Here is a 26,438-nt window from a genome sequence, read left to right as displayed (position 1 = left end):
TATTATATTTTTACCTGAAAATTTCCTTGTGCTTCTTAAAGACTAAAAGTGAGAAATAAAGAGCGGTTTTACATACACACACCATAAAGCTTTTATGACTAGGTGAAGATAATAATGTGGGATGGGAGCTCTGAATTTTAATGCAGGAAGTCTACCCGAGCCTCTTTTGTTTTTGTAACACTTCCCGCTTATAAAAACGTGTTATTTGAAACGATATGTTAGAAGTATTGTGAACGATCGTTTGTGACTCTATTTGGGAAATAAGGCAAGTTTCATAGTATAAAGATACAATAAAAAAAATCGATTATTAAAATTACCATAAGCAGATTTTTATTTTATCAATATAAAACAGTTAGCATTGCAATAAGGCGCAGGGGCACAAGATTGCGAATGGAATTAAAAATATTTCATATTTTTTATTTTCTCGCTCTGGTAAAGAGGCGAAGCGCGGCGTTAAATTTCGAAGGCTCGAGAATTTGGGGCAAGTGGGGAAAGGAGATCCACAGAGTGTTTCAACTCTAGGTTCCCACATTTTCTTTGCCTACCATGCTACATCGTGAAGCTAAAAAAAAGATTGTAATGAAATATGTCAAAATTTTGTTGCGACAGAACGGGAACATAAATCTTAGTTGACCGCAGACTATGGCGAGTGGCTCGAGAATATTTCGGTTCGAGAAAAATATTTTTGTCCACCGATTTTAGAACAAAAATAAACAATATACGCGGATGTAGTTAAAAAAATCTTATATTAGTAGGTAATTTTGCTTTAGTTAAGATAAGCCGTGACACTGATTTTAATCATCTATTTCATATAGTAAATAAAATATTTTTATACGGTTTATTTTAAATCCTTTTCATATAAGTTAAAATATGAATTAATTTTTACTATAAAAAATACGCTGTCTTCTCACATTTACCGAGCTCTTATCATAAAGTTTACAACCACTCTTATTTGTTATCTACGGGTCAAAATGAGCTCCGAGCAGAAATTTTGACACTTTTTATTAACAAAAAACGAATCTGTATCTATTCTATTGTATTGTATTCTTCGAAACATAAAACTTATCGCAGTCATTGCCACGAGATATCATAGAGTGAATAGGTTCACTTTTTCCGAAAAAAAAAATGAGAACAATACAAAAATACAGACACAGAAATTAAAAGAGGAAACAAAAGCAAATTACCCGTAAAAGAATGAACGGTGACCGACGGTCTAATGAGTAGTGCTTTAGACCTTTGCGGTCCGCGAGCGTCTGCCTCTCTTTCTCCTATCATTCAAATGGTGTTGCTAAAGTTTCTATTACATTATTAACTTGTCCTGTGAAATTTAAATGCTTGTCTTTTTCTGTAAACTAGCTTCGCAAATTAGCTTCGCACGCCGCTGTATGACAACTCTGTCTTTTATTTTGCTGCAAATAAAAATGTACGGGATTCGGTTTAATCTCGCTGTATGTGTAGTTTTTGTAACTATAACTTTGGTCGACTGTTTTAAACACATTTCTAATATGAAATAAAAGATTGTGTTTGTTTTAAATACAGCCTACTTTTTCAGTTGGCTTAAAAGGGAATTCTATTCTATTCATTTAAAGTAAAATTATATTTATATGTATATAATAACCAGGTATGCCTGCAACTTCGTCTGTGTACGAAAATAAATTGATATAACTTATATATATAGAGAGTGATCAGTAACTTTTACTTTTACATAATATACTTGTCATGTAAGGGAAGTCTCTTCTCAGCGAGAAACGCGTATAACTTTCAAACCACTCAACGGACTTTAACTTCAGTAATAGACAGGTTGATTTAAGAGAAAAATTTATATATATGTATTATGTCAATACATAGTGCACTGATGCAAAAACAAATATTTTTGCTCAGTCTATATACAACATTAATTAATGAATCATTCTTATTGAAATAACGATAATGTAATTACAAGGTCTTAAACATTTTAGAATATATAGAACACATTATAAGTGAACTGACCTGGGTGAGAAATTAGTAATTATAGAAATTATTAAATTAAATTTGAAACATTCATAACTTTTACTAATTGTAGTAGAAATCTTATTACTGTATTAACTAATCCTATCCTATATCTTATAAAACAAAGTCGCTTTTCCTGTCTGTCTGAACTTTCTAACTCTTCTTCTAAACCACCCAACGGATTTTTATGCGGTTTCACCATGAGGTCGAGTATTTCTCAGGGAAGGTTTATATATAGTTTATTATTTGTACATTCTTATGTAAATTAACATAAATACGATAAATGTGTCTAAAGTCCTACCCATTGAGACACTTTCGCGCATGCGCTGCTTTAATGGTAAGTACCACATGAAAATAATGTACTGGAGTATTGTTTCTCTTAATAAGATCTACAAAAAAGTCCGCGAGAGCATATTTTTATCTTTTAAGGATAACGTGTAGTGATCATATTTCTGTCTAAAAATAGTAATTTCAATATATTTTTTATTGTGAGGGATATTTTTCCATAATGGTATTAATCCTTATCCTTTAAAATACTTTATTAATTTTCTACGTCAAACGAAGATAAAATTTGCTTTTTACACTATTTCGAAATTGCGAATAGTTTTAGAGAAAAACGCATTTAATTGTTGACACATCACGCCGTTGACTCATCAGCTGTGCCGACTTAAGTTTTACTTATCCCTTACTCTCAGCATATAAATAAGTATATTAGTTACGTTGGCCATTTAATGTAGATCAAAACTGTCTTTTACTGTTTTTTCATTTTAATAAGTACTTTAGAAGTTGTAACAATATCAAAACACTAGCGGACGCGCGCAGCTTCGCTAGCTCACTTAGGGGTGAATTCTAATAAACCATGCAACACATGTTCAATTAAATATTTTTAAGAGTCTAAATTTCTTATTTCATAAAAATCGGTGGCGATTTAAGAATTTGTCCATACAAACTTTCAACCCCTTATTTGCACCCTTAGGGGGATAATTCTAGAAAACCATGGAACATGTGTTCAATTAAATACTTTTAAGAATCTAAGTTTTAAATTTTATAAAAATCGGTGGGCATTTAAAGATTTTCCATACAAACTTTCAACCCCTTGTTTGCACCCTTAGTGGAAGAATTCTAGAAAACGATGAAATACGTGTTCAATTAAATACTTTTATAAATCTAAATTTTAAATTTTATAAAAATCGGTGCTGATTTAATTTTTTTTCCATACAAACTTTAAACCCCTATTTCACCCCTTTAGGATTAAAATTTTTCAAAATCCCTTCTTAGTGGATGTCCAGATAACGAAAGAAAACATCTGACCAAATTTCACGTTTCTACGCACAGCGGTTACGGCTGTGCGTGCGTCTTACCTCAGCCAGTGAGGACAAGTCCTTTTATATATATAGATCCTTGCTGCGAAACGCGCCCCGCGACGTTTTGCTTATACAAGCGCGTCATGAGCAGTCATCGGTGGTTCAGTGGTAGAATGCTCGCCTGCCACGCGGGCGGCCCGGGTTCGATTCCCGGCCAATGCATTCTATTTAATTTTCCTCACAGGCAGCCACGTAGTGCTTGCTTTTCATCAGGGACAGAATACCCTCTTCAGCATTAACCACAAGCTCGAAAAAAAAACCCGCCCGCTATAGAGGCATAGCAACGAAGATTTAGATGCGTTTGCACGTATTGGATAATTGGAGTTGAATGTATTATTTCAGCGCGATATATTTGGTTTCATATTTTTTGTAGTTGTTATTAGTAGGTAGGTTTTTGTTTATAATTTCTTCCGTTTAAATATAGTCATTTAAATATATTTTAATAAGTACTTGAAAAGATTAGTAGCACAGATTTAAAATTACGATACCTACTAAAAAATCCTTGCCGAGTAAAACAATTGGAAAATCCTTATTGGAACTACGAAAATGCGGGTTGCATTAGAGTTTAATTAATTTTCACATTATCTTAAGTGCTTTGCAAACATACATTATATGAATAATCCAGTAGTAAAAGCGGGCGAAGCCGCAAGGGGGTCGCTAGTATCTTATAAAACAAAGTCGCTTTTCGTGTCTGTCTGAACTTTCTAAGTTTTCTTCTTCTAAGCCACCCAACGGATTTTGATGCAGTTTTCATCATTAGGTCGAGTATTTCTCAGGGAAGGTTTATATATAGTTTATTATTTGTACATTCTTATGTAAATTTACATAAATACGATAAATGTGTCTAAAGTCCTACCCGTTGAGACACTTTCGCGCATGCGCTGTTTTAATGGTAAGTACTACATGAAAATAATGTACTGGAGTATTGTTCCTCTTAATAAGATCTACAAAAAAGTCCAGGACGGCATATTCATATCTTTTAAGAATAACGTGTAGTGATCATTTTTCTGTCTAAAAATAATAATTTCAATATATTTTTTATTGTGAGTCATAGTTTTCCATAATGGTATTAATACTTATCCCTTAAAATACTTTATTAATTTTCTACGTTAAACGAAGATAAATTGTGCATAATTGAGACAATTTCGAAATTGCGGATAGTTTTACAGAAAAACGCATTTAATTGTTGACACATCCCGCCGTTGACACAACAGCTGTATGTTACTCAAGTTTCACTCATCCCTCACTCTCAGCATATAAATAAGTATATTAGTTACGTTGGTCACGGTAATGTAGATCAATTGATGATTTTTTAAGCTTAGATACTCTAGTTTCGATAATTCGTGTAACCCTTCGATAGCTCAGTCGATAGAGCGGTGGACTGTAACGGTCCATAGGTCGCTGGTTCAAATCCAGCTCGAAGGTACTCATATCAATGAACGTGCCGACCTTTTTTTCATATAATATTTTATCAATTATTTTTTATTACTATTTACAGTTTCAAAAAATAAAATACAATATAGTAACATATAAATAAATAAATAAAAAGCCTTTTATTTCTTGCTAAAGTAAATTACAGCTATTCTTAGGTTAGTTACATTTTTTTTTAATATATATGTATTTATTTTTAATATATATGTATATATTTTTTAGATTTATTTTATTTTAGGGTTAGTAACGTAATGTATATTTTAATTAATTATTTATTTTTCTTTTTATTTGTTTATTTAATTCAATATATGTATTTAATTCAATATATTTCGCAAGAACCCCTCAACAGGTGAAGGCCTCCTCCAAAGTTTGTTAATCTTCACATAATGTAATATAGTTTATTCAGTTTGTAGTTTATTGGTATGTTCCGTATGTTTCGTATGTTTATATTTTTCTTTGGAGGGTTGTGGTCATATTCTCCCACGGTGACCAACCGGCTTGGGAGATTAGATTTATCAATAGTAATGGAATGTTAAAGTAATTTATAAGAAAATATAACTCCAGAACACAATATTATTTAATTTACTTAGTAAACAGACAGCAATACAAATTACAGTATATGAATGAAATTATCGACAGACAAGTCATTGTTTTTTGACATTTATAAAGATAGATGGCGTTATTCAGTGTTGCAATTAGTTAATTTCAACATCCTCTTCTTAATTGCAAACCCATAGCTGTAGAAAAAACTTCAGTCTTCTTTTGAGAAATTGGTTTTGTAAGTATGTCGGCAACCATTTCCTGAGTGCCAATATATTTGAGATCAATTTCCTGATTAGCGACTCTTTCGCGAAGAAAATGATATCGTATATCAATATGTTTGCTTCGTGCATAGTCATTGCCTGTAAATTTAATTGCACTTTGATTATCACAGTAAATTATGGTAGGTGCAACTGAAACATTATACTGCAATTCTGACTCCAAATGTCGTAGCCACAAAGCCTCTTGTGTGGCAGTAGCTAATGCCATGTACTCTGCCTCCATGGTTGATAATGCGACTGTGTTCTGACGTTTAGAACACCATGAAACTGAAGCACCCTGAAATAGAAATGTGTAGCCAGTGCATGATCGCCGGCTGTTAGTATCTGAAGCCCAATCTGAATCACTGTAGCCAAACACTCTTTCCTCTTCTTTGTTTTGACTAAATATCAATTTACAATCCTTTGTGCCCTTTATATACCGCAGTACTCTTTTTACTGCTAGCCAGTGTTGCATTTCTGGTTTGTTATTGAAGCTGCTCAATTTGTTTACTATAAAACATATATCTGGTCTTGTACCCTGTGATAGGTAAAGTAAACTCCCAATTGCTTCTTGATAAGGGACATTTTTAACAATATTATCTTGCTCTCCTGTGCTAATCAATTTAGAGCTAAGATCACATGGTGAATGAACTGCATTGCAATCTGTCATATGGAATCTCTGTAGAATTTTTTTTATATAGACAGTCTGATCAATATGTATTTGGTCTCTGGCCTCATTCTGAGTTATTCTCCAACCAATAAAATGATTTACTGGTCCCAATGTTTTCATATGTAATTTACTTTTAAGTTGTTGCTTTATTTCTTCACCTTTCTGTTTGTTATTATAAAAAAATAATAAATCATCAACATAAATCAGTATAGCAAGAATGTTTCCATTATCATTTTTGTAGTACACACATGGATCCACAGACGTACTTTTCAATCCCAATTCTTTTAACAAGGCTGTTAGTTTTAAATTCCATTGGCGACTGGCCTGTTTTAAGCCATAAATGGACTTATTTAATCTACAAACTTCGTGCCCATATTCATAACTCGGTGGTTGATTCATATATATTTCAGTGTCTATGTCTCCCTGTAAAAATGCTGTAACTGCATCCATTTGATCTATATATAAGTTTTCTTTTACAGCCATTGCAAACAAATATCTTATTGAAGTATGTCGTACTACCGGAGCAAAAATCTCATTATATTCAGTTCCTTTCTTTTGTATGAAACCTTTTATGACTAATCTAGCTTTATATCGTACAACTTTACCGTTTGCATCGGTTTTTATTTTAAAAACCCATTTGCAAGGAATTATCCTCTTGTTTTCAGGAAGCGTAACTAATGTCGATGTATTATTCTGAAGGAGTGATTCATATTCACTATCCATGGCATCTTTCCACTCTTTTGCTTTTGAACCTGAAAGAGCTTCTTCCACAGTTTCTGGTTCCTTTAATAATATTGCTGAATCAGTTGGCTTCTCATCATGACAAAAAAAATGTAGTAGGTTTATTCCTTGGCCTCAAAGTCATATTTCTAAAGGGCATTGTTTCTTCCTCTTCGAAACTCTCTGGTGTGTAATCTGGGTCATTCTTATCTGACTCTGAGTTTGACAATTCACTGGTGGCGTCAAACAATTTGTCTTCTTCAGAACTTTCATTTACAAAAGTATCGGTATCAGATTCTAGTTCAGTAGCTTCCTGTTGTCGCAATGTAGTAAGCGGCATTATAACACAATTGTTTTTGACTGTGTGTTCCAGGAAAACAACATCTCTGCTCTTGTATATTTGTTTTTTACTCATATCATACAATCTGTAACCTTTTGTATGTTCACAATAACCCACAAATACAGGGTGAGTCATATTGAACTTTCCGATTTCAATAAGGTGTGTATTAAAAACAAAGCGACATGCAGTAAAAATTATTATATTATTGTATCATTTTGACAGCTTTTGAATCCCATTTTTGTCTCTTTTCTTTTGGCACATGAACCATTGCATGACAACCAAAAATTTTCATGTTATTCAAATTTGGTTTTTTACCAGTCCACATTTCATATGGTGTCTTGTATTCCAAAGCTTTTGTTGGTGAACGATTTACAATATAAGCCGCTGTTGAAACCGCTTCAGCCCAAAAATATTTTTGTAATCTGGAATTCAAAATTAAACATTTAGCTCTCTCTACTAATGTGCGATTCATTCTCTCTGCCATGCCATTTTGCTCAGGTGTATATGGGTTAGTTGTTTGATGCTGAATACCAGTTTTACACAGAAACAATTTAAATTCGTTATTTATATATTCTCTTCCGTTATCGGAGCGCAATGTCTTTATTTTTTTATTTATTTCATTTTCTACTAAATTCTTGAATTCTTTGAATTTCTCTAAAGTCTCAGACTTATTTTTCATGAAATAGACAAATACCTTCCTGCTATAATCATCTATGAAAGTAACATAATATCTGGCACCTCCAACAGAACTTGTCTCCATCGGACCACAAACATCAGAGTGAATTAATTGGAGCAATTCAGAAGCTGTAGTGCCAGTATTTTTGAACGGTTGTCTACTCATTTTACCTTCTAAACAAGTTGTACAAACTTGATTGCCTTTTTTAATAATTCAACCCCTTCTGCACTTTCTGTTATTTTCTGTAAGTCAGTGAAATTTAGATGGCCCATCCTTTGATGCCATAAATTTATATCTTGCTCATTCACTGTTGATAGCAATGCCGGTGCTTCAGAAACATTATTTACTATATACATGTTATTGCGATGCAGAGCTGTCAATACTAATTTATTATTCTTATAAATTTGACAACCATCTCTCTCGAATTTCACTTCACAGCCATTATTTATCATTTGACTTACAGAAAGTAAATTAACTGATAGTGTGGGTACAAATAGAACATTTCTAACCTGTATTGTCTGTAATGTGCCATCTGAGTCTCTTATCTGGAAATCCACATTGCCACTGCCTTTTACTGGCACTATTTTATTATTTGCCACCTTGATGTTATTGATTGTACATGGAGTAACATCATACATCCAATTCTCATTATTGCACATATGCAGAGATGCTCCAGAATCCACATACCAGCAGTTTCCATCCAATTCAGCAGAAACTGGAAAAGCAGCATAATAACCATTAATTTTTGAATTATCTGTGTTTGACGAACCCTTTTTTTTGTCTTTAAAATAGCAATCTTTACTCATATGCCCATACTTATTACATACATAGCACCGTGGGCCTTTGGGTTGCCTTTTTTCTTGTGTTTGGTTATGTGAATTATTCTGTGAAAACTTTGACACATTTTGTTTATTGTAAGCCTTGGCCTTTGAATAGTAAGCAACAGAATCTGATACCTTAACCTCTTGTAGCAACTTGGTTTTGACATAATCAGCAGTAATAGCCACACCAGAGCTCTCTAAAGCCATTATCATCGGTTTGTAGTAATCAGGGAGGCCAGCAAGCAGCAATGTACCAAGCCACTCATCTCCTACCACAAAGTTGATATTCCGTAACTTATGAGCTGTTGACATTACCTTGTTGACATATTCCTCAACACTCGAGCAATTTTCCAAGTTGGTGGTGATCAGATCTCTTAGTAAACCTACTTTTCGACTGAGCCCAGAGTCATCAAATACTTTTTCGAGTTTTATCCATACTTGTTTCGCTGTTGTAGCTTCTTGAACGTGGACATAATTAACTGGATCTATCAAAAGTATTATTTTCGATCTTGCTTTCGTATTTTTCTTGCTGTCGGATTGATAACCCGCATCAGGTTCAATTTCCTGCCACAATTCTTCATGTTCCAGATAGTTTTTGACGGCAAATTTCTAACTTTGGTAGTTTCCTCTTCCAATGAGTTTCTCAATTGTGCCCATTGATATTTGTGACACCATTTTAATGTACTTTTCGTCAAAGAATATGTTGAAGAAGGAAACAAACACGCCGGTAATGGCCGATTGCGAGGTTATGAAATTGAATCCAATTTAATCACAGTAGTTTTGTATCGAATTATATTTCGTTTTTACTTTCGGACATTATTTGCCCATAACCTAATGGAATGTTAAAGTAATTTATAAGAAAATGTAACTCCAGAACACAATATTATTTAATTTACTTAGTAAACAGACAGCAATACAAATTACAGTATATGAATGAAATTATCGACAGACAAGTCATTGTTTTTTGACATTTATAAAGATAGATGGCGTTATTCAGTGTTGCAATTAGTTAATTTCAACAAATAGTTATTGTTTGAATATTGTATGTGTTTTTTCTGCAAGAGGGGGGTGGTAGTTGCTATTTGTACGTGGATTTATTTTGTTGATTTATTGGCTGCGTCATTTGGCTTCTTGTTAGTTAAAAAGTTTAGCATGCTGGGCTTTAAAACACTCTCGGATAAGCTTGATTATCTTTGTATCGATCTCTGCGTTTTATTCTTCTTACATGTTTGCAATTTTTGCTCAACTCCATTATTCTTGTTGTGCTCAGGGGAATTGGAAAGAGTTCTTTTTTTGTTTTCGTATGCTGGTGTATGTATATTATTGTTTAGTATTACAATTTTATCATATTTAATTATTGCTTTGTTTCCTTTTTCTCTCTCCATCCTTACTTCCTGTTGTAGTAACTTTCTTTTTTCCAATATATTTTTCGGGTAATCCTCTTTAATATAATAATGAGTGCCTTTTAGTGCTCCTCTATTTTGAGATATATCTATTTTTATACCAAGTGTCGAGAACGTAATGATAATAGGTCGTGGCTTTTCTCCTTTCTTACCTATTCTTTTTATTTCCTGTATGTCTCTGCGGTCCATCTGTATAGAGAAATATTGTGCAATAAAATTGACTATATTTGATTCTAAATTTGAATATGAGGTTTCAGTTTCTTCAAAACCGAATAATACAATATTTCTCTGTCTGACTTGTTTTTCGAGGAAAAAGAGACGTTTTTCTTGATTTTCTATGTTTTCGCTAATGTTTTTGAATTTTTCCTCCCAAGTTTTGAATTTTTCTTCCAATATGGTGTTAATATTCTAAGTTACTTGTTGTGTAACTATGTTGCCATTATCCAGAATCGCTGTTTTTTGCTCGTTTATGTCATTTTGTATTTTGCGAAGCACACTCATAATTTCGTCCATGATTGAATATTATAAGCGTTTCTACAAAAGTGTTTACAATCTTTTGGTATAATTAGTGCCCTCTCTAGGATTTCGCGGTGTAATACTTGATTGGTTTTTGTCCGGTCGATAATTAGGAAAGTGCTCGCGAGCTCGCAATAGATGGCGCTTCTTTTGGGTCAAATTTTGCAAGTCACGTTACGAACGTAGTTATTTATTTTATATTTGAAAAATAGACTACTGAATGTGCACTGAGGGCTTTCTTAGCCTTATAATTTTTGCATCACTCTAATAAAACACAAATATACTTGTAAAATTTTTCACTAAAGCATTAATTTTGATGACGAATGAGAACAATGTCAGACACACTTTATTTTGTGATTTATTGTTTATTAAACTTGCTCACGGTCACTGTCCACAATATATGTCCTGAATCAGATGATTATTTAACCACTCAACTAGTTTTATTGATTATTTATGCACTGATACTATTTTTTATGAATATTTCTACGGAGCGTATGTTACAAGAAGCACTGCAGCGCCCCCCCGGCTATAGTAACATATACTATACTAAAATACAACATAAAGATAAATAAAAAATTACATAATTATAACATTTTTATTCAGACGAAGAAATGTGAGAAATTTTACAATTTATAATTTATTTGTCTACTAACAAGTAACAGTAATGTATTTCCACGCGACGTAGTTGGTTACATCTTTCGTTTAAGTTTTCTGTCTTTTGTTGTTATGTATTTGTGTTTATTTTAAAACAATTGGAAAATCCTTATTGGAACTACGAAAATGCGGGTTGCATTAGGGTTTAATTAATTTTCACATTATCTTATGTGCTTTGCAATCATACATTATACGAATAATTCAGTAGTTAAAGCGGGCGAAGCCGCGAGCCTGTCGCTAGTTGTATATAAAATAATCACTATATCCTTATATACAATATGTACTACGAATTTGAATAATCGAAATATCTGTTACGGAGAATATATGGGTGTATGTCTCCATTCCAATCTATGTAAATGCATTTGATATATTATGCTTTAGCGTGCACATAAATTTATGCCAACCATACTCTATAATTCCAGTATAAATGCAAGTAATTTTTGGTACCGTAAGTAGTAATTAGAAGAAATTTTATTAAATTGTTAGTTTTGATAATTTATGTCTCTTTTATGTTTTTCATGAAGCTTTTTTGTCTCAGCTTAAATAGATAAACAAATTGAATTATAAAAAAAAACCCAATTAAATCAAATACTGCAAAGAAAAAAAGCCAGTCATTGGTCTATTGAATTAAGAATTTTGTCAAATGTAATACCACCTGAAATAGTTCCCCGATTTTAATTATTGTCCTGTCTTTTTACTCACAAGGTTAAGAGAGATTTTCTTAAGAAGTATCAAAATCGCTGACCGATTTTTTTGTGTTTGATCTTTACAGAGCTTCGTAGGAACAAACATACATACATAGTCTTATTTACATTACCCATAATCACGCAGTCGGGTAAAAATGTGGTTCGTCTCGAGCATTGAAAAATAAATAAGTAAATTAAAAGTAATAATAACAACGATAATGGGAAAAATAGTTATAAATAGATAAGTAAACAAAAGATTATGTATAATAAACGCACAAAAAAATAAAAACTAATAATATTTTACTAACAATACTAACACTAACTTGTTTTTTTTTATTTTATGAAATGTAACTACTATATGTATGTACTAACTATAGATGCAAGATATCAAAGGCTTTTAATTTTTAATTTTTTTATTTTAATTTTATTTTATTATTATTTCACAAATTTAAAGAGACGATATTTTTTCACTATACTTTATTATAAAGCTAGACTACTAGACTAGACTAGACTACTAGACTACTAGACTAGACTAGACTACTTTATATCATAAATAGTATAAACACAGAACGTCGGTCCCATATAATATTTATATAACATTATCAGATAGGTTAATAAGTATCGCACAATTAGTCCGAATAAGCAAATATTGCAAAATGCATAATAAACCGCATCGTGATTACCTACAATTTCTGTTCTATATCTATATGGTCACAGACAGACATACATATGTATATCAGTATAAACGTACATGTTTATTTACGTTACCATTATTGTTACGGCTATGGAAGGGAACCGCACGCTAACGCTTAATCAAAAACAAAATTGTAATACTATTATCGTACGATAAATGTTGTTTAACTTAATTTAATGTCTCTATTTGTGTTGTACGCTTTATATAGTTTATACTTTTTTTTAAGAATAACTGCTGTCACGCTGTTAGAGTATAGGCAGAATTTAGTATTAAAACACTCCGTTCTCCATTTTCTGACGAATTTTTGATACGATTTTGATGATTCTTTTTTAATTTGAAAGCTGGTGCTTACCATAGGCTCCAATATTTATTTTGATTTGGTTGGTTTGAATTTCTAACGATGTCTCAATGAGAAAACCATATGTCTTAAATTTGCATTAAGTATTTGCGTGAGAAATCGACGAATAACACAAATTCATATTTTATTTTATTTACTGTTTGAAGCCGTTTTTTGTTAGAGAATATTAATAAATAATTATACCAAACAACATGTAATTTTTCATTCGAACTTAACTTCAACTCAAAACATTTTATATTTTTCTTTAAGTTAGATTATCTCAGTACATCAAAAATACATCAAATAATCAACAATCAAACGTCACTAATATAAAAAGAATCGTATCAATGACATAAAAATGTAACTAGATTAAATTTAAGACAATTCACTCAATTAATAGGTTCATTAAATTTCTCTCCAGTGACAGGCTTTTAAGGTAATTGTGTTAGAGTGTAATTACAGCGAACGGAGGTGCTGTCGGTTGGGAATAACGGAATATAGATGCCCACGTTCTTGAAATTAAACAATTTGTTACTTTTTATATTAAAAAATGTTAAATATTCAATTATTATAATGATATATGGAAATTTAGTACTTTAGTGGATTCCTTTAATCATTAAGATCGTTGGTTATGAAAAGTTAAATAAGTAAAACTATTTACTTAAGTTATTTTCAATTGTTACCGGACGTAACGCGATTACTTTTGGGTTAAGTTGGGTTCGATTCCCATTCGGGGAAATAAAATATTTATTATTTACATTGTTTCGTCGCTCTGGTAACACGGCAAAGCGCGGTTTTGTGTTCCGCCACAACACAGAATGTATCTGAGTGCCTGAACACTAGGTTCCCTCTGCCTACTCTGCTATGGGATATATCGTGAATTCACATAATCTTCTAAAAATGGACATAAAATTCAATAAGTTTTAATAATAAAATGAATAACAAATACTCGTACATTAGAAATCTCTTCTTATAATAATTCAAACAGGAGTATACAATAGAAGTAACGTTAGTATATTTCACACAGTACGCATCTAGGATTGTCCAATAGAAATTGAGATGTAGGTCAGATTTTATTGCGATAAAACCCCAGTGCTCTGCTATTGTGGCGTTCGCTATGCAATATTATGATTTTTTAACATTTTTAATAGAGTCGTAGTTAAAAATTAAAAACCATATATTTCTATTGATATTTATTATGAAATTAGCAGTAATTACTTTCTGTTATAATAATAGTATCTAATATATATATATATATATATTTTTCAATAATAAAATTTAAAAAAACAGCTTCGCGCTGTATCCGGGTAGACAGGGTAGAACCTCCTAACGTCCTAGTGTTAGACACTTCGTTCCTTACTTTCCGCCGAATTCTGGAGGCATTGAGTGTTGAGTGGCGGAACTAATGCGAACCTTTCCCCCGAGTCAGGATCGAACCCAAAACCAGTCGATTTTGCAGAATACTTTGTGTCCCTGCTACACTAGTGCTTTAGGCAGGCATTTAATTAGGCATTTAAAATAAGTCCGACATTCACTAGTAGTATGTTAAATAGAAAAATATATTTTGAAAAAAAAAAACATATAAGCCTCGACCATTGCATGCATTCACATTTAACAGCTTCAATAAAACTGAAAACTGCGTTACAAATATTTAAAGGAAAAAAAACTAAAGGAGTTTTTGTAGAATAATATTGTTTTTTAAAAAAAGTCTCTTTATAAGGTTTTCTAATTTATACAAAGTAAAAATATAATTTGTTTTATTGTAACAATACTTTGGAAGATTTCTCTGTACATGCAAGGTAATTCAACAGATTTGAATGAAATTTTTTTGATATATTAGAATGGATTCCTGGAACGGACGGTTTGATAATATAATAGGATTAGGTGGGGTTACATTTGCAAAAGTTATTTAACGTGTTGACCATACATATTGTGACAGCAAATATGTATTAATGAAATCAGGACAATTAATGATTATCTATTTAAAAAATAGAGATAAGAAAACAAACGCTGCTCAGATAGATGAGCTTTTTCTTGGCTTAAATATGAAAGTATACTAAGAAGCTCAAAAGGACCTATTAAAGATATTTAAATACGAATATGTCGCCACAGCAAACGTTATTCAGAATTCTTATACAATTTTTTCTTTGTTCACAGTCTGCAACCAATTTGCGCGTGGTGTGTTTGCAATGCTTGGTGCCGTTACTCCAGAATCATTTGATACTCTGCACTCTTATACTAATACGTTCCAGATGCCTTTCATCACTCCTTGGTTTCCTGAGAAGGTAATATATTTATTTAATTGTTATTTTTTGTCATTACTAATATTAATATTTTTTGTAATATGTTAAAGAGTTAACAAACAAGCCTAAACTATTATTTTTTTATCTGCGTGAGAACGAAGAATAGGAAAAAGTCCGAATTAATTTTTATTCTTAATATTGCTTGAATTTATGTAATAATAAAAAAATATATATTCTTAGAGAATTTATCAGGATATATAATAAAAGTGTACATAGAGCAGAAAAATCTACAATGTATTAGACTTAATGAACACGGATGGCCGAGATAAAACTGCATTAAAACGTCTATAGGTTTTCGCTGACAATAAATCTTCTCAATTTCCATGCTCAGCGAAAGAGATTTTTTTCTGTAAGATTAAATATTCAATTGGAAGTCTCTGAAATACGATTTATCGAAATCATAGAACTATGCAGTTATTTAGTCAGCAACTACGTTATTGTTATTAACCAAATATATGTATATAGGCTTCGTCTGCTTGAACTACACAAGTATTCATGTAGGATAATAATCTGGAATTCTAATCTGAATTCTTTCGTAGTCTAAAAACATTATCAAAACCAATGTTTCAACCATTTCAATATAACAGTTATTTTGTGGCAAATTTTGTTGAACATAATATTGTTTACTAATATATTTCTTTTTTACTTATGCACCGATTCAAACAAAACAAACACTAAATGCTGACGAAAAAAGTTCCAAAATATAACTGTGAAAATTGTGTTTAAATCCTATAGGTATATCTTTTATGTATAGCGGGACATACAGTGTGCAGAGGGTGTATGTTAATAATAGTTAATAAAATCACAAATACCGAATCAGCTCCTATAGGTACTCACAAACATCAATGAGCGCTTAACTGAGATTAGGCCCGTATATAAAACCTCTCAAGTCTAATATAGATCTAGAGATGCCGCTTTTATTCATATATATATAAATTATAAATAAAAACGGCATCTCAAGATCGATCTCAGACCTGAGAGCGCATTCAGTCAGTTAATAATCCATCAAACAACAACTTAGCTATATTATTTTCGAAACTACCCACAAAACAGTGACCCATTAAATATAGAATACTCTCGATGCAGGTAATACCGCCGTCATCGGGACTAATAGATCACGCGGTCAGCATGCGGCCGGACTATCATCGGGCAATCGTCGATACAATAATACATTACGGATGGAAAGAAGTTATCTACATCTATGATTCTCATGATGGTGAGTTTGTTTTTAGTTTGTTTATTTTTTCAGTTTCACTCTATATCACGTATATGGCAGGGTAGGCAGAGGGAATTTAGTGTTAATACACTCCGTTCACCCTTTTCCGCCAAATTTTCGATGCATTGCATGTGGCGTGATACAATGCCCCGATTTGCTTTGTGATCGAAGAAATGAAGATACTATAATTCCATTCCCCTGAGTGGAAATCGAACCCACTATCGTCGCATTTAAAGTCACATACTTGTGACTACGACGAGCTCTTAGATCACACTATATTTACATACATTCATAAAAAAAAAAACGATTACATATAACAAAAATATCAACGTTACCCGCTACAAAGTGAAATTCAATTTCACTATTGAAATCTGAGTTATTTAACTCTTTATCTTATTTCAGTTTCAATATTAACATTTGAATAGCATTCCTAATTTACTAGGCGAGTTAAGCATACTTAAACAATAGGTCGTCGAGTGGCACTCAAAACTTCGCCCGCCCTTCTCACACATCTATTCAGACGGAATTTAAAGTCCGACAAATGCAACTTGCATAAATGCTAGTATATTTTCAAAAGGGCTTGTCTATTTTGTATAACACTTAGTGTGCAATGAGTTCACTTTATACTGCTACTGCTGGGATTTCTCTCTTTTCATTTGTGTACAGCAGGAATCAGGATAGGCCAACGGATTTTAGTTTTTTAACATTCCGTTTTCCTCTTTTGTTCATTTCAACACGGTGTATGTTAAGTTGCGGAATAATTGAATATTGTCATATTATAATCATTCCTTCAAGTAGATATCGAACCAATTATCATTGTTGATAAAATCAAGCACTATTCCACTGTCCTGCTTATTTCCCTTTATATTATACGATTTGATTCTTAGCTCATTCAAGAAGTTTTTATGCGGGTATAAGTGCTATCACAATCGCGAATAATTAAATTTCTATTTCTCGTTCACTTCGTTATACTTACTTCCAGATAATAGTTACCTGTTCCTGTTCTGTAGTTACCTGTTCTGTTAACGTATTCTTTTTTGTTTAAGAATTTTACAATTGATCATAAAAATTTTAAAATTGCAAAATTTTATAAAAGTAATTATAAACATATATAAGAAATTAAATTAAACATATATATGTACCATAACATTCTTTTAAAAAAAAATTTAACTGAAGTTATATTTTATCTAGGTAAGTTCTATTCGTCACCAACACACAAAATGAATTGTGGTAAGTCTCCAGATATACATACAATATACATGCAGTAGAGACAGGAAATTGGATGGTTGAGAACTTTAGACCATATTCTTGGTATCAGGAATAGCCTTGTTAATTAGTTGTCACAATAAGCGATTCAAAGCTGACAGTGATTGTATGGAGTAACTTACATTTACCTAGAATAATTGGTATTATGCGTTGAAAGATCGAATTATTTTTATTTATATGCAATGAATTTTATTTTAGAACCAATTGATGTCTATAAGCGTTGGCGTTGCCATAGCAATGTATATGCCACTTTATTAACATAAAAGTGTAAATATTGCCAAGTTCGTGGTAGTGTGTCTAATGTTTAATATATTGATTTTATATACTTTATAAGAATTATTATTAAAAAATATTAACGTTCTGAACTCCTTCTACATATAAAGCACAAATGTGCCAAATTTCATACTCCTGCGTCCGCTCAATTTTCGTAAAAAGGGGTTCAAAATTTTTGCTTCACGTATTAAAATTTATATAAGGACTCCTGTCAGCTATATGCTATATCTCGCACACAGTAGGGTAGGCAGAGTGAACATAGTATTGAGACACTCCTTTCTCCACTTTCCGCTGAATTTTTCGGGGCATTGCGCATTGAGTGACGGAACTCAACGCCGGGCTTTTGCCTTGGTGTCAGAGCGAAGAAATAAACTTCAATTATTAATAATTAATAATTCAACCGTAGCGTTATAGTCACCCTTGTGCTCCTGCTGACAGATATTTAAAATGTTGAGTCTACTTGAATGTTTAAAAGTGCTTGGCTGTTCGTGATGGATTTGACTTTACAAATCCACCTGGGCTTTATTTTAAACTGGTTTCGTTTTTTTTTTTATCTTTTTAGTCAAACTGTAGTATAGAGTTCTATCATCCAGGATATTATAATAATGATGTCTAACATTACACAAAAAATTAAAAAAACTACGAGCTTTTGCTCTTTGCCTATCTGAAGTGCAAGAAAACCGAAGAAATAACTATTTAAGACATACATCTCTAGGGTGGATAAGAGTTGTTCCTCTTAAGACCCTGAGCTCGTGATACACTCTGAAGTAAAGTGGCATAGATATAATGAAACTAACAATTGAATAAATGATTTCGTCGTAGCGCTAGGGCACAAGCGTGCGATTGTAAACGCGACAATTCAATTCCCACTCGGGCGAATAAAATATTAAATATATTCATTCTTCGCTCTGATAACAACGGAAAAGTGCGGCGTTAAGTTCCGCCACTGCCTATAAAACCAGTACCTTAACATTAGGGTTCCCTTACCTACCCTGGATATATGATATGGATAAGGCGTGAAAATGAAAAAAATATATTTCAACTAAACATATAAATTTGTATTTATGTCTTTTCTGTTACAAAAGAACCTAAGTAACTCACTATACATGCACCACTACACCCAAGGCGCTACACAGAGTTGACTCTACCGATAATAAAACGTCCACACGAAAGAGATTGCGGTTGAACGGCAACGGACGTTAATAGTCATCCGAGGCGTAATGGTGTCTATCAGCAATGGAACAAAGCCAACTTATTTAATTTGTACGAATATTGTGTTCGACGCCTAAGGACGGACTTGGCTGGCAAATGTCAAACGATTTAGCTAACCGCCCTCGCCCTATGCCGCCATGTTCGTATTGTGGATGACCGTTTGGTTGGTGATTTTCGTTACTAAGATAAATTGCGATTTTTTTACTGTTAGTCCCCACTCAGGAAGAAAGCTTTATTATATTTATTACTAGCGGACCCGGACGAGGCTACGCCTGCTTGAAATATAAGAATATAATTTCTATAGAAATATAATTTCAATCTAGATGAAATGCTAAAAGTGACTATTATATTTATTTTCATAAGGATGAATATCAAAATGACGCGGTAACGAACGCGGTCGCGTAGCGACGACGGTTGTTATTAACATGGCAGAATAAATTGCATGTCAAATTAGAAAGTATTTTAATTTATTAGTATATATGTGTAATGTAATATTATATAGCCTATAGCACTTCTGAAGAATGCAGCTTTCATACAAAACAAAAACAAAGTAAATCGATCCAGTAGATCCAGAGATCTTAGCGTTCAAACAAACAAACAAACAAACAAACAAACAAACAAACAAACAAACAAACAAACAAACAAACAAACAAACAAACTCTTCCGCTTTATTATATTAGTATAGATAAATAATATAAAAAATTGAAATTTGTAAATATATATATATACGAGTATGTATATGTTTCTAAAAAAGTGAATTAAATAGTTCAGTTTTCTTTTGTCTTTGTTTTCAAATGTTTTCAAATTTTAGTGTGAGAGTATCAGTTTTTGTAGCAGCTATTTTCATACTAATATTGTTCTTTGAGTAGGTAAGTAACAAAGTAAATTTGTCACAAAAATAAAGCTAATAGTATAAACAAAAATCAACCAAGACATATAAAAAGTAAATATTGTAAATATATTATAATATTTAATTTATTATTATCATATTCTACAAATCTTTAAATAGCCAATAAAAACTTCTATTTTATATACTTCACTATTTATTTTCTTAAGATTTTTAAGAAGAGCTCGTTTTAAACGAACACCTCAGTTTATGTTCATAGAAAGAAATACCTTACTTATTCTAGCTCCTTGGGACTTCGCTAGGAGCATAAATAATATTTATAGTACAGGAGCTGAACACCTCATTTGGGACCCTACCTACTCAACTGCAGTTCAAGTTATGAAGCTCTAGATTTATAGTCCAAGGAGCGTTAACACAACTATATGCTATACAACTTTACCAATGTATCAGTTTGCAACTGTGCAAATTCCCTACTCTCTAAAGCTCGTATTAATCGACGATGCAATAAGTTTGTTATTATATAAGAGATTCTAAATGGATCGTATATCATAAAATTGTGATGTTTGAATTATTTAGTGTGTGAAATTATTTATATGATTTGGCTAGAATATTACTTATCTTATTATATTACATAGCACTCATATATTTCAGCCTGCCTTATGTGGAGATAAATTTAAGTTAATCCTATTAAAATAATATTAAAAAACAAATATTTAGAAAACATTTACAAAAAATTTAAAGTAGCGAAATTAGAACTCTCCACTCGTTCTCATCGGGCTACATCGAAATTCTTACATGCATGCTTATGTTTACAACTTATTTGCAATGCCGATTCAATTTTTTTAGGTTTAAAGCTTAAAAGTATTTTAAGCTTTAAAAATATAAAAAAATATGAAGAAAATGTTTAATTATATCAAATTAATTCCATTAAAAATTAGAAAAACAATAAAAATAGTTTTAAATGGTCCTCGTACAATGATACTTTTTTCTATTGAGTGGTGTGCGGAACGACCGTCTTGATCGTTAAGTTTTACGGTCAGCGCGGATTGTGACCACTAAAGCTCTTCCTAATGATATTAGGTCAGTCTTTCATTGCAATGCGCTCTATCCTATCCGTAACAATAGAATTGCTGAATGGTGTTAGGTGCAGTGGTTTGTATAAGACATACTAGTATATGTACATAGTGTGTATATTGTATGTTCATACAAATAATTATTTTTAGCGAAGCGAAGAAAATTATTTTTTTAGGCAATGCCTCTAGAATTCGCCGAAAAGTGGGGACAAAAGTGCATTAATATGAACGAAAAATATCTTAATCCCAGATACCCTCTGCCTACCGTCTTATGTGTGAATTACAACTGTAGCTATCAAAAAAGAGTGATAAATACAAGAGTAAAATATTATAGTATGTAAATAAGATTGGATGGGATGGGTCCGAAAAGCTGAGGATCGAGTGTTGTGGCGAGAATTGGGGAAGGAAGGGAATGTCCAGCAGTGGACAAAAGATGGCTGTCGATGATGATGATGATGATGATGATGATGATGAAATAAGATTGCGTAAGTTCCCCATTGGTTAGAAAAAGTTGAGTTGCGTCACTTAACATGTAATATTTTATTTGGGTGGTAACCAGACATGTTCTGTTTTTAATTATATTGGAAATACTTGAATTAATAAACCTAAAATTATTTCTTAAGATTTTCATTGACATATTCTGGTAATTTCTTTTGAGGGCATCGTGGCGCGGGGGCACCAGGTCTGTCTGTAACGCAACGTTTTGTGGGTGCAATTGAGTTTTGCCCTTTAATAGTCTGCCTGGGAAAATTATGTGTTATTTTATAAAAATAACAGCATTCTGCACTACTTCTCTAAAATTTCATATTCCTCCGTAACACTTTGAGGATTGAGTTTCTTGAGCCCTTTGAGTATACGAATATATAGATAAAAACGAAAACTTTTCATTATTTACTGAGTCAATCATAAAATTTGCGGAGACTATAACAAACTGAAATCTTGTTGAAAAAAAAATATACTGTATAATTTTTTGTCAATGTTTATTTATGAACGAATGTATTTTTATGATCTTAAAATAATATTTTCGACTCCTTTCCGATACTGCAATGCAGCAGGATAAAATGGATGCCAACGTTTTGTAGAAAACTATTTTGTAGATGGTTGTTAAATAACAATTTAATTTTAATTTATTGTATTAGTCTTTTGTAATAAAATCAATAAAATCTTAATAAAATCTGGGAGTTATATACAATACTAATATTCCACTTGTATATTCGCTTGCATGGACTATATTATTTTTTCTGTTGCGTTATTTATCACTAGTAGTCGTCCATAATTTTGTTTGCGTGGACTTACAGAAGTAAAATCCTATGAAAATCTTGTTTTTTCTCAATCCTGTTGAATGCAAATCTTTCTAAAATCCTGTAGTTATTTGCTGGTTACACAGTAATAAAAAGTTTTTAATATAAAGAATAATAGTTTAGGGCCTTCGTGAAGCAGCGGCAAAAGGGTGTGACTGTAACGCGACGGTTGTGGGTTCAATCCCCACTCGGGGAAGTGAAATATTTATCTATGTTTATATTTCCATTACTTCGCTCTGGTGTCGGTGGCGTTGAGCTCTGCCACTTAACACGCCATTCCCCCAGAATTTGGCAGAAAGTGGGGAACGGAGTGTCTTAACACTGGGTTCCCTCTGCCTGCTGTGTGCGGGATACAGCGTGGAGCTAATTTAATTTATTTATTTAATAGCTTTTAATATACAAATATTGCTTAGATCCAATAGTTTCGAAATTGTTAAAAATATATTTAAGATAATTTTACCATTCCACCGTCTGTTTGTCGATAAAGATAATTCTTATATTAGCTGTATTATAACTATAAATATAAGCCTCCAAGTCAACATATATTATTAAATTATACCTTTTTTTCTTAGTTCTAAAGCAATTTTTATTATTATTTAAATTTAATATCGCTTATGTACATACAAATATTTATTAAACAAACAAATGTATTTTAATTCGCCAAATCCGTAGAAATGGCACATCTTGGATCAGGCAAACATCAAATTATAGAGCAAAGCATTTGTGACTTGTCTCCCGTGAGAGAATAATGATCTCTGGTTCCCTTGATAGTGTCAATGATGCCCGCATCTCTATCTCTTTGGCATCTGGAGATTGTATACAATTTTAGGAACCTAAAGTGGTGACTAGCAAAAGTCAGGAAATTTACTCAGGATAGCATCTACATGCACTTTGATCCATACCTATATTATAAATTCGAAAGTAACTCTGTCTGTGTGTCTGTCTTTTACGCAATCAGGGCCAAACCGCTTATTTAATTGTGATAAAATACTCATATAGAGATACTTGAGGGTCTCGGAATGAACATAGGATACTTTTTTTTTCTCATATTTGTAATATTTTCAATATATACCCATATATTAAAATACTTATTAATTTGACATGCAATTTATTCCGCCATGTTAATAACAACCGTCGTTGCTAAGCAACGATTTGCAAAGTTTGTTGTTAGAAAACGTCACCCAAAATGAGCTTGCTTAACGCATCTCTCTATTGAAAACTGAAAATATTTTCATAAATATATTTAATAAATATTCGTATAGTTCGAGCGGACGTAGCCGCGTTCGGATCCACTAGTTATCAAATAAAGTAAACCAAATTACTATTCTCATTACAAATCAGCCTCACACTGTATCCCATTTTCTGCCAAAATCTGGAGGCAAAAAGCAATGCTTTTCCGCCACTCAACACTAGTGGCGGAACTGAACCCTGCTCTTTTGCCTCGACACCAGAGCCAAAATATAAATTAAAATAAATATTTATTTCCTCGTGGTAAGGAGTAAGCAGTGGGGATTTCTTCGAATAAGAATTCAACTAAGTACATTTTCTCGTGTTGTGGACTTAATAATTATCATATATTTAAGTATTTATTATCAGCCTATATTCAATATTTACAATTTAAAATACAAAATTGGTGTTTTTAGAGGCACATAAATTAAAATTTTCAATTCAATTCATATTTTGTGAACAGTAAACTGCCTTAATATTCATTATTGTTTATAAGTTTAAATTATTACAACTTCTTCAGTATCCACCGAGTCTAGTCCTTCAACGAAAGTCATCTGAGCCCCAACAACATAAAGTAAATAAAGTTGATATCAAAGTACTTAGTAATCAATTATAAAGTGATCGGTTGCCAATAACCAGTTTTGTTTAAGCGTGGGGAAATTGAATTAAAATTTCTATTGAACATATTATATATAATAAAATTGTGCAAAAATTTAGATACGGAGCTAAAATCATTATTTTGATATCTTTTAACAAAGTTATGATAAAAGAATCGAGATATATTATATTACTAGCGGCCCGCCCGCGGCTTTACTCGCTTTAACTAATTGACTGACAATTATAATGACTTCTAATATGTTTTTTTTTACGACATTATCGTAATTTCTATAAGGAATGTCGATACTTGTTATTTATAATAATATACATTATTTTATATTAGAGCATTGATACGTAAAGCTAATTATTTATTATATATTAAAGATCTACCCAGATATATGGTAATCGGGAGATGCTTTTGCATCTCCATCCATCAAAGATCGTACTTATCATCTATATATATAAAAGGACTTGTCCTCACTGACTGAGGTAAGACGCACGCACAGCCGTAACCGCTAATGGTAGAAATGTGGAATTTGGACAGATGTTTACTTTCGTAATCTGGACATCCACTAAGAAGGGATTTTGAAAAATTTTAACACTAAAGGGGTGAAATAAGGGTTGAAAGTTTGTATGGAAAAAAAATGAAATCGGCACCGATTTTTACAAAATTTGGAATTTAGATTTTTAACAGTATTTAATTGAACACGTGTTTCATCGTTTTCTTGAATTCATCCCCTAAGGGTACAAATAAGGGGTTGAAAGTTTGTATGGAAAAATTCTTAAATCGCCACCGATTTTTATAAAATTTAATATTTAGACTCTTAAAAATATTTAATTGAACATGTGTTTCATGGTTTTCTAGAATTCACCCCCTAAGGGTGCAAATAAGGGGTTGAAAGTTTGTATGGAAAAAATCTTTAAATCGCCACCGATTTTTATAAAATTTGAAATTTACTCTTAAAAATATTTCATCGAATAAATGTTTCATGGGTTATTAGAATTCACCCCTAAATACGCAAGCGAAGCTGCGCGCGTCCGCTAGTTATAAAATAAACTTCAACTGTTACCGCCTTCACCGCGAGGTACTCATAGCTTATGTTATTTTTTTTCAATTATTAGGTTAGAATAAGCTCATTAACTCTTAGAAACAATGAAAAATCGACGATTACATAATTATTAAAGATTAATTATTTTCCCTAAATGTCTCGAAAGTTCAGGTAGGTTCTGTTGTTGTCATGTATATATATACGAGTATAATAGTTACGGTTGCTAGGTTACGTTATTGTTATAATACAAAATATATGTACATATAGTACTTAAATATGTATTTTATTTAATGTGCTGCCTTAAACAATTGCTCACTAGTTACTAATATAAATGTAATTCACTTACAATAACCATCTAAAAGTGTATGATAATAAAAAAAAAATGCGGAAAAAAGGACTAGTAAGTGTGTCAATTTTCTTTTAAAACACGGTGCCAGTACATTGTGGCATAATCAGAAGTGACTGCTATATAAGTCAGACGGGGCCTTCCCCCTTATTTATTTTTAGGAAAGAGAATCAAGGTTCCTCACAATTTACAACAGTACGTAAATATCAATAGGGAGGTTATTTTCAATAAATTCACATTTCGATGTTGTTTCCCGCTCGAGAGATACCTGATGCTCTGTAAGGGATGAAATTTCATTAATTTTAAGTCATTTGTTTGGATTCCGTACCTTATACTCTTAGTATGTTTGGAAAAGTATCTAGTTATATTTTGTAGAATATATTACGTGTAATACGTTGGCTCGATAGCTTTTTTTATGTTTATTTAATAAAAGAAACTATGTATATATATTTATATATATATATATATATATATATATATAATACTGGTGTTTGTTATTGTTTTCTATGTACAATTATAATACGGTTCGATATAGCCATTGGTAAATAAATATATTATAATAATTGTCTTCCAAGAAAAAATATAATAATTAAAACATATTTTAACCAGTGGTGGTGGTGCAGGGGC

The 26,438-nt window shown here is 31.9% G+C and overlaps 1 protein-coding gene and 1 non-coding gene across 3 annotated transcripts in view; both read left to right on the top strand.

The window, feature by feature from the left end:
* Window positions 1–26,438, top strand: part of LOC146527251 (glutamate receptor 1-like) — a 115,350-nt gene that overhangs the window by 32,693 nt on the left and 56,219 nt on the right. For both annotated transcript variants that reach the window (XM_085205679.1, XM_085205678.1), the window contains exons 3-4: window positions 15,259–15,386; window positions 16,491–16,620. In XM_085205679.1, coding sequence (XP_085061805.1) covers window positions 15,259–15,386; window positions 16,491–16,620 — 258 coding nt within the window. The remainder of the gene's footprint in view (window positions 1–15,258; window positions 15,387–16,490; window positions 16,621–26,438) is intronic.
* TRNAY-GUA (transfer RNA tyrosine (anticodon GUA)) lies at window positions 4,704–4,778 on the top strand. Its single transcript has one exon. It is a non-coding gene; the product is annotated as a tRNA-Tyr (tRNA).

The sequence above is a fragment of the Heliconius melpomene genome, chromosome 21 (assembly GCF_056956725.1).
Source record: "Heliconius melpomene rosina isolate 202511_hmr_F chromosome 21, ASM5695672v1, whole genome shotgun sequence".
NCBI classification, from domain to species: Eukaryota; Metazoa; Arthropoda; class Insecta; order Lepidoptera; family Nymphalidae; genus Heliconius; species Heliconius melpomene.
The sequence above is the reverse complement of the archived record's forward strand: the minus strand, read 5'-3'. Positions and strand labels throughout refer to the sequence as shown.